The sequence below is a fragment of the Somniosus microcephalus genome, chromosome 4 (genome assembly GCF_052327205.1).
Source record: "Somniosus microcephalus isolate GS21.2 chromosome 4, FLI_Smic_1.0, whole genome shotgun sequence".
In the NCBI taxonomy this organism is placed as follows: Eukaryota; Metazoa; Chordata; class Chondrichthyes; order Squaliformes; family Somniosidae; genus Somniosus; species Somniosus microcephalus.
The window spans coordinates 136,453,330-136,463,093 of NC_140990.1; the positions used below are offsets into that span (position 1 = coordinate 136,453,330).

At 49.1% G+C, this 9,764-nt stretch overlaps 1 protein-coding gene across 1 annotated transcript; it reads left to right on the forward strand.

Moving 5' to 3' along the window:
• Nucleotides 1-1,419: 1,419 nt before the first annotated feature.
• Nucleotides 1,420-4,079, forward strand: LOC147119821 (myb-related transcription factor, partner of profilin-like). The gene is made up of 3 exons (XM_085983781.1): nt 1,420-1,893; nt 2,174-2,336; nt 2,496-4,079. Exons 1-3 carry the CDS (start codon nt 1,657-1,659, stop codon nt 2,714-2,716), a joined length of 621 nt encoding a protein of 206 aa, XP_085839907.1. The 5' UTR covers nt 1,420-1,656; the 3' UTR covers nt 2,717-4,079.
• The last annotated feature ends 5,685 nt before the right edge of the window (nt 4,080-9,764 follow it).

Below are 9,764 nucleotides of genomic sequence, written 5' to 3' on the forward strand. Positions count from 1 at the left end.
AGACAGGTTCTAGTGTAATATAAACAGAGACAGGGCCTAGTGTAATATAAACAGAGACGGAGTTGAGTGCAACTTAAACAGAGACAGGGTCTAGTTTAATATCAACAGAGACAGGTTCTAGTGTAATATAAACAGAGACAGGGCCTAGTGTAATATAAACAGAGACAGGGTCTAGTGTCATATAAACAGAGACAGGGTCTAGTTTACTATCAACAGAGACAGGTTCAAGTGTAATATAAACAAAGACATGGTCCAGTGTAATATAAACTGAGGCAGGGTATAGTGTAATATTAACAGAGACAGGGTCCAGTGTAATATTAGCTGAGACGGGGTCTGGTGTAATATAAACAGAGACAGTGTCTAGTGTAATATAAAGAGAGACAGGGTCTAGTGTAACATAAACAGAGAAAGTGCCTAGTTTATGATAAACAGAGACAGGGTCTAGTGTAATATAAACAGAGACAGGGCCTAGTTTAATATAAACAGAGACAGGGTCTAGTGTAATATAAACAGAGACAGGGCCTAGTTTAATATAAACAGAGACAGGGTCTATTGAAATATAAACAGAGACAGGGTCTAGTGTAATATAAACAGAGAAAGGGCCTAGTTTAACATAAACAGCGACAGTGCCTAGTTTATTATAAACAGAGACAGGGCGTGGTTTAATATATACAGAGACAGGGCCTAGTTTAATATAAACAGAGACATGGTCTAGTGTAATATAAACAGAGACAGGGCCTAGTTTAACATAAACAGAGACAGGGCCTAGTTTAATATAAACAGAGACAGGATCCAGTGTAATATAAACAGAGACAGGGCCTAGATTAATATAAACAGATACACCGTCTAGTATAATATAAACAGAGACAGGGGCTAGTGTAATATAAACAGTGACAGTGCCTAGTTCAATATAAACAGAGACAGGGCCTAGTTTAATATAAACAGAGACAGGGTCCAGTGTAATATAAACAGAGACAGGGCCTAGTTTAATATAAACAGAGACAGCGTCTCGCATAATATAAACAGAGACAAGGGCTAGTGTAATATAAAGTGACAGGGCCTAGTTTAATATTAACAGAGACAGGGTCCAGTGTAATATAAACAGAGACAATATCTAGAGTAATATAAACAGAGACAGGGTCCAGTGTAATATAAACTGAGACAGGGTATAGTCTAATATAAACAGAGACAGGGTCCAGTGTAATATAAACTGAAACAGGGTCCAGTGTAATATAAAATGAGACAGGGTCTATTTAATATAAACAGAAACAGGGTCTAGTGTAATATAAACAGAGACAGGCCTAGAAATTGGGTATAGCCCCGCTTGAGGCGGTAGAACTGGCGGTGCGCATAGTTTATAGCCAGACAAAACTTATCGCTGCCTGGCGACATATTGTGCTGCATCACCCCCAAAGGGGATTGAGGCGTTAAATCAGCCATTGCACGGTGCTCCGAAGGCGCAAAAGTTCAGGCGCTACTCAATATCGACGCGGACGGGCGCAGCGCAGGTGATCTCAATTACGGGAAACCACGAGACTTCCAGGCGCCGGCCGGCTCTTAAAGGGGTGGGTCAGTCAGCCTGAGCTGCCACACCCAACGCCCTGTAGGCCTCAGCATCGGCGCTCGCCCTTCTCTGGCATTAGAAACTTGTTGAGCATGGAGAAGGTTAGACAGAGAGCGGAGCACTTCAGCACTGAGGCTCTGGACCAGTTGGTGGCTGCAGTTGAGCGCCGTCGAGATGTCCTGTATCCGGACAATGGCAAAAGGCCGAATCAGAAGGCTTACCGAAGATCTTGGAGGGAGGTTGCTGTGAGGGTCAACTCCAGCAGCATGGCGACCAGGACCCCTGTTCAGTGCAGGAAGAAATTCAACGACCTCACACGGATCGTTAGGGTGAGTGATGGTTTAGCAAACTTCTGATTCCCTCCATCTGCAGCTGACTTCGGGCACCCTGTTGCCATGATGCCCCAATGGCCATCTGTCAGCAAGCACCCATGGCCCTTTCTGGCCACACACATGGACAGATGTCTCAAGGCCTCATGTAAGGGCTCTTTCACCATGGGGGGCATGCGATGATGTCTCAAGGCCTCATGTAAGGGCTCTTTCACCATGGGGGCATGCGATGATGTCTCAAGGCCTCATGTAACACAACTTCCCCTTCTTTCCTCTCCAGGCCAAGCTGGCGGCGAGGCGAAGGGACCACTTTCAAACCGGTGGCGGGCCTCCACATGTGGTCCCTCTCACGGATCTGGAGGAGAGAGTGCACCAGATTCTTGGAGGATGTCTGCCTGGTCCTGTGACCACTGCATCTGCCGACCCCATTTCCGACAGCGAGGGTAAGTCTCTCACCTTTTTCACCTGTTGCCTTCCACTTGGTCCCCCCGCCAGCATGCTTCCTCAGTGTGCAGCCATGTCAGAGCCTTGCCGCAATCTGGCATGCCTTTCTGCAAACCTGTCCTTTTGCTAAAGCCACTCTTCCAACTCCCTGCTTTCAGATGAATCAGCACCAACTCGGGCTCAACGCACTGAAGCTGCCAGTGCCAGTGCCATCGGAGGCGAGGAGCAGGAGGAATCCGGACCAGCCATTGCAGAATCCAGGGAGCGGACACATCTACAGACTGGGGATAGTAGTCCCCTGGAGGGGAGCGGGGGGGGTGCGGCTCTGAGGATGAACCAGTTGCCGGAACAAGCGGCATGCAGCAACGCAAGGGGATAGGCAAGTTCGGCCACCGTCTCCCCGGAGGGCAAGGCAGGTAGTTATGACTGCTGCTCAGAGTGCAGAGGAGGTGCGTCGCCTGGGTGAAATGAGCAAACAGGCCCGGATCAGACAGACGGAGCTGATGGCTGCAGTGGAGAAGATGCCTCAGTCAATAGATACATTGACTAAGAGTATGTTGGACTTCGGGGCAACAATGGAAAGGACTCTCCAGGGCTTCAGGGCAACAATGGACAGGACTCTCCAGGGCTTCGGTGCAACAATGGACAAGTCTATCCAGGGCTTCGGCGCAACAATGGACAAGTCTATCTAGGGCTTCGGGGCAACAATGGACAGGTCTATCCAGGGCTTCGGGCCAACAATGGAGAGGACTATCCAGGGCTTCGGCCCAACAATGGAGAGGACTGTCCAGGGCTTTGAGGCTGCTATGGAAAGGACTGTTGAGGGCTTCGGACAATCCCTGGAAAGGTCTGTCCAGGGCTTGTCCGAGGCAGTGGAGCGGTCGGCACCTGCCTTGTCCGAGGCAATGGAAAGAACTGTCCAGGGCTTCTCCGAAGCACTGGCACCTGGCACACAGGTCCTCACTGTTGCCATGCAGTCACTTGCTGGGCTCGTCCACACCCAGATTGAGGCAACGCAATCTCTCACTGCAGCCACCCTCTCTGCATCAGTGAGGATCACCCCGGGCCCTTCCAGTCCCATACAAGGCCAGGAATCAGTGGAGCTTGCAATTGTGGCAGATGAGCCGAGCTGCTCCCCTCAGATAGCCGGCGTGTCGTCTGACCATGGTGCAGGTGTCCTCTCTCGGCAGGAGACCATTGCACATGCCAGCGCTGGGACGTCTGCAGTGCAGCTGCCACCACCTGCAGGGCACACTGCTTCCAGCCATGGTCACATCAAGCATCCTGCATCCGCACCCTCCAAGCCCAGAGGTCGGCCAGGCCGTCCCTCAGGGGCTTCTGCGCTTCCACACAGTCAGCAGGCGTCCCCCAGCCTTGAGCCCGCCACTGGCGTCCAATTATGTAGGAGCAGCAGGGAGGGAAGGGGCCGGCCACAAAAGAGAAGTCGTTCTCCCTCAAGGGGCCAGTTGTAGAGGGAGGTGCTGAAACGTTTCTTTGTCCAAATTCAAGGACACCCTCACCTGTTGTTATATTTGCAGAAGGTTTGTTGATTTTGCGGCTTTGCTGAAGTGTTCACAGTTATTTTGTTAGTTATGGTTTCTGTTGACATGATGTTGTTTTGCTGTAATGAAAGACTTTTGTGACAATAAACAGAAGTTTCAATGTGGCATGGTGCACGTGACTACTTTCAGTGATGCTGGCATTCAGAGGCCGTCAAACATCCAAAGTGCGCAGGAGTTAAGACTCTCATCATTCCGACAGAGGGGTCTCGAAATGAGTCCTGATGAGCCTCTGACGTATGGCCCTTCCACTTTCAGGAGCCTTTCCATCTTCCTGCTCCTCATCCTCCTCCTCCGCCTGCTCTTCCTCCTCCTCCTCCTCCTCCGCCTGCTCTTCCTCCTCCTCCTCATCCTCCTCCTCCTCCACCTGCTCTGCTGGTCGTTGAGGGACAGGTGGAATTGGCTGGGTGCGTCGAATCGCCAAGTTGTGGAGCATGCAGCAGATGACGACGATGTGACCCACTTGCTCCGGCGAGTACTGCAGGGACCCCCCCGAAAGTTCCAGACATCGGAAACGCTTTTTGAGAGCACCAACAGTGTGCTGTTCACTGTGTCTGGTCGCCTGATGGCCGCTGTTGATCAGCTCTTCTGCTGGGGTGTCGGCCACACGGAGTGTTGTCATCAGCCATGAGCAGAGAGGATAGCCCTTGTCCCGAGTAAGCCAGCCTCGTGTTCGAGCCAGCCCCTCAACTCAAAAAGGTCACAAACTGAGGTCAACCGCAGGATAAAGACATCATGGCTGCACCCTGGGAAATGCGCGTTGACTGCCATGATGATTTGGCGGTGCTCACAGACCAGCTGCACGTTGAGGGAGTGGAACCCCTTGCGGTTGCGGAAGTCCTAAGGATGCTGGCATGGTGCCCTCAAAGCCACGTGTGTGCTGTTAGTCGCCCCCTGCACCATGGGGAAGTCCGCAATAGAAGCGATACCCTGCACGCGCTCCGCCTGCTTGTGCAGGGTCAGAGGGAAGGTCATGAATTGACGCCTTCGCCTGTAAAGGGCATCTGTCACTTGCCGGATGCAACAGTGGACTGCAACCTGAGCGATAGTCGCAATGTCCCCAATGGATGACTGAAAGGATCCGTTGGCATAAAAATTGAGGCCATCAGTCAGCTTAGCGAACACGGACAGAGAGGTCCTGCACCGTTCACATGGCTGCAGATCCTGACCAAGCAGGTGGCACAGACCAGTAACAATGTCCCTCCAGAATCGGAGCCTTCCCAAACACTGCTCCTCCGACATGTCATGGCTTGACACCTGCTGCCTAAAGACCCTCGCAGCATACCGTCGGATAGGCCGACCTCCCAATTCAGGCCCTCTCTCCCGCCGTCTCTCTGCCCCTTCACAGTGTTCGGACATGAGGCCGTCGCCCTCCAAAGCAGCTCCCATTCCGATGCCAGTTGGTCAAAAGGCTGTTAGGTGTAGTGCTCCATCTGCTCCGGACAGGTTTGAAGGTCCCAAGAACTGTAATGCTAAATTCCCAAAACTCTGCTCCACAGTAGCTCGCCAAATCTCTCCAGCAACGATCGCAATGTGCAGGCCAAGTTGCTGAAGCTTCTGCACAAGAGCTGTCCCCTTTAAATAGCGCCCCCCTAATCCGAGAAGGGCCGGCTAGCACTCCCTCGAACTGTCACTAATAGCGCTAGGCGTTAAGGCTCCGGGCGCCACCCAATATGCGCTCAGGCACTCCTAAAAGGCGTTGCACACTGAAATGACGTCATGATCTACTTGCACTTGCGGGCGCGTGCAAACACTTAGCGCAGGCGTTAAATGTATAGTCAATATGCGAGTTGTCACCAACTTCATAGCGACCGCCCCAACATAGGGTATCGCCCCAATTCTAGGTCTCTTTAGGCGCTCAACGCCGGCGCTACCAACCGAATTTCTAGGCCACAGGGTCTAGTGTAATATAAACAGAGACTGGGTCTAGTGTAATATAAACAGAGTAAGGGTCTAGTGTAATATAAACAGAGACAGAGTCTGGTGTAATATAAACAAAGACAGGGCCAAGTGTAATATAAGCAGAGACAGGGTCTAGTGTAATATAAACAGAAGCAGCGTCTAGTGTAATATAAACAGAGACAGGGTCTAGTGTAGTATAAACAGAGACAGGGTCAAGTGTAACATTAACAGAGACAGGGCCTAGAGTAATACAAACAGAGACAGGGTCTAGTGTAATACCAACAGAGAGAAGGTCTAGTGTAATATAAACAGAGACAGGGCCTAGTTCAATATAAACAGTGACAGGGTCTAGTGTAATATAAACTGAGACAGGGTCTAGTGTAATATAAACAGAGACAGGGTCTAGTGTAATATAAACAGAGACAAGGTCTAGTGTAATATAAACAGAGAAAGGGTCTAGTTTAATATAAACTGAGATACGGTCTAGTGTAATATAAACAGAGACAGGGCCTAGTTTAATATAAACAGAGAGAGGGCCTAGATTAATATAAACATGGAGAGGGCCTAGTTTAATATAAACAGAGACAGGGCCCAGTATAATATAAACAGAGACATGGTCTAGCATAATATAAACAGAGACAGGGTCCAGTGCAATATAAACTGAGACACGGTATAGTGTAATATAAACAGAGACAGGTTTGAGCATAATATAAACAGTGACAGGGTCTAGTGTAATATAAACAGAGACAGCCTCTAGTGTAATATAAACAGAGACAGGGTACAGTGTAATATAAACAGAGACGGAGACTAGTGTAAAATAAACAGAGACAAAGTCTAGTTTAATGTAAACAGAGACAGGTTCTAGTGTAATATAAACAGAGGCAGGGTCTAGTTTAGTGTAATATAAACAGAGACAGGGCCTAGTGTAATATAAACAGAGACAGGGTCTAGTGTCATATAAACAGAGACAGGGTCTAGTGCAATAAAAACAGAGACAGGGTCTAGTGTAATATAAAGAGAGGCAGCGTGTAGTGTACTATAAACAGAGACAGGGTCTAGTGTAACATAAACAGAGACAGAGTATAGTGTAACATAAACAGAGACAGAGTCTAGTTTAATGTAATCAGAGACAGGTTCTAGTGTAATATAAAGAGAGGCAGGTCCTAGTGTAATATAAACAGAGACAGGGCCGAGTGTACTATAAACAGAGACAGGGTCTAGTGTCATATAAACAGAGACAGCTTCTAGTGTAATAAAAATAGAGACAGGGTCTAGTGTAATATAAACAGAGACAGCCTCTAGAATAATATAAACAGAGATAGGGTACAGTGTAATATAAACAGAGATGGAGTCTAGTGTAACATAAACAGAGACAGAGTCTAGTTTAATATAAACAGAGACAGGGTCTAGTGTAATATAAACAGAGACAGGGCCGAGTGTAATATAAACAGAGACAAGGTCTAGTGTAATATAAACAGAGACAGGGTCTAGTGTAATAAAAACAGAGACAGGGTCTAGTGTAATATTAGCTGAGACAGGGTCTAGTGCAATATGAACAGAGACAGGGTCTAGTGTAATATAAACAGAGAAAGGGCCTAGTTTAACATAAACAGAGACAGGGCCTAGTTTAATATAAACAGAGACAGGGCCTAGTTTAATATATACAGAGACAGGGCCTAGTTTAATATAAACAGCGACAGGGTCTAGTGTAATATAAACAGAGACAGGGCCTAGTTTAATTTAAACAGAGTCAGGGCCTAGTTTAATATAAACAGAGACAGGGTCCAGTGTAATATAAACAGAGACAGGGCATAGTTTAATTTAAACAGAGTCAGGGCCTAGTTTAATATAAACAGACAGCGTCTCGTATAATATAAACAGAGACAAGGGCTAGTGAAATATAAACAGTGACAGGGCCTAGTTTAATATAAACAGAGACAGGGTCCAGTGTAATATAAACTGAGACAGTGTCTAGAGCAATATAAACAGAGACTGGGTCTCGTGTAACATAAACAGAGAAAGGGTCTAGTTTAATATAAACAGAGACAGGGTCTAGTGTAATATAAACCGAGACAGGGTCTAGTGTAATATAAACAGAAGCAGCGTCTAGTTTAACATAAACAGAGACAGGGTCTAGTGTAGTAGAAACAGAGACAGGGTCAAGTGTAACATTCACAGAGACAGGGCCTAGTGTAATACAAACAGAGGCAGGGTCTAGTGTAATATAAACAGAGAGAAGGTCTAGTGTAATATAAACAGAGACAGGGCCTAGTTTAATATAAACAGAGACAGGGGCCTAGAAATTCAGTTGCTTGTGCCAGCCGGTAGCACCTTAGGAGGAGGAGATGTTGGGCGCTAGGCGGCTAGCGGCCGGGTGCAGCGCGACCTGCGCCTCTCCCCAACTTCACTAGAGATTTAGCGTCGGCGCAAAGTCTTTGCGCGCGCTCAGCTGAGCGCGCGCAGATCCTGACGTCATTTCATCGTGCAACGCCCTTTGTGCGCCCCAAACCGGAACTTCAGTGGCGCCGCCCTTCTTTGTGCCTGGCACCCCCAGCGACTGGTAGAGGGGAACGGTTCCCAGTCGCTGCGGGGTGCAGGGGGCGCTATTTAAAGGGGGCTCCTCCTGCATTATAAGTGACAGCCATTTTATGCCAATCCTTCTGTGTGAGAGACAAAGGCAGAGAGCTTTCTGCTTTGACTCAGCGCTCGCACAGGTACTTCTGGCTTCAGGCCAGAGCTTTGCACTTGGATTTCACTTTCAGTGCCATAGCCTTGAGTCGCCACATATACTGTAATGGGGGCTACAATGGGTGGAAACGTTGGCTTTCTGCATTGCATTCAAAGTGATCAGTGAGGCCGTGAGAGAGTGCCAGTCATGGCCAGATGGAGAAGGGCCAACAGGTGTCGGCACAGGAGGCCTTACCCACCCAGGGTATACCGCCAGCAGTTCTCATATCTGAACATGTCTGAGGAGCAGTGTGTTCAGAGGCTGCGATTCAGAAGGGAGGTGGTCACTGAGATCTGCCACCTGCTTCGCAGAGATCTGCGTCCACAGCTGAGGAGAAGGACGTCTCTGTCATTGGCAGTGAAGGTGACGGTGGCTCTCAACTTCTATGCCACCGGCTCCTTCCAATCCGCTACTGGGGACATTGCCAACATCTCCCAGTTCGCGGTACATTGCTGCATCCGACAGGTGAACAATGCCCTTTTCAGAAGGAGACGTCAGTACATCTCCTTCCCCATGACCCTGGACAAGCAGCAAGAGCGTACAATGGGATTTGGAAGAATAGCGGGCTTCCCCATGGTCCAGGGCGTAGAACTGATGAACCAGCTGATACGCTTATCAATTACTTCATAAAAGGTGATGAGTCGAAGAAGAGATGATGAGTCGAAAGAAGAGATGAATAAGGCTTTTATTAGCTAAGAAGAGACCATGCTTCTTCGTGAGTGACTGAACAAGTCTGAACGAAACCCACACAGTGGTGGGTGGAGTCAGCTGAGGCATGCCTCCATACACAGCGCCACCCAGAGGTGGCAATATACAATACAGTGGTTTACCACATTCACCCCTTGTTTAATGTGAAGTCCGGCGGGGTGAAGGGTACTACAAGTTAAGTCTATCAGGAGGCCTTGTCTGACGTCCTGATCGTCGTGGTGGCGGCGGTGGTGTTGCAGCATCCGACGTCGGGTCTGGTGTCTGGGTGGTTGGCGAAGATTCCTGGGGCTTTGGCATGCCGTCTGCAGGGGTTGGGTTGGGAGGGGTGGTGGGGGATAACAGTGGTAAGGGGGATAACGGTGGTAAGGGGGATAACGGTGGTAATTCAGGGGTACCCGAGGGTGCGAGATCTCGTATGGAGACCGTGTCCTCCCGCCCGTCTGGGTATGTCACCCAGGCATACTGGGGGTTGGCGTGTAGGAGGTGCACCCGCTCGACCAGGGGGTCCGTTTTATGCGTCCTCACGTGCC

Coding starts and splice junctions, on each gene's coding strand:
- LOC147119821 (XM_085983781.1), top strand. CDS start 1,657: ATGGAGAAGGTTAGACAGAGAGCGGAGCACTTCAGCACTGAGGCTCTG. Junction 1,894..2,173: donor ACCTCACACGGATCGTTAGG/GTGAGTGATGGT, acceptor TTTCCTCTCCAG/GCCAAGCTGGCGGCGAGGCG. Junction 2,337..2,495: donor CCCCATTTCCGACAGCGAGG/GTAAGTCTCTCA, acceptor CCCTGCTTTCAG/ATGAATCAGCACCAACTCGG.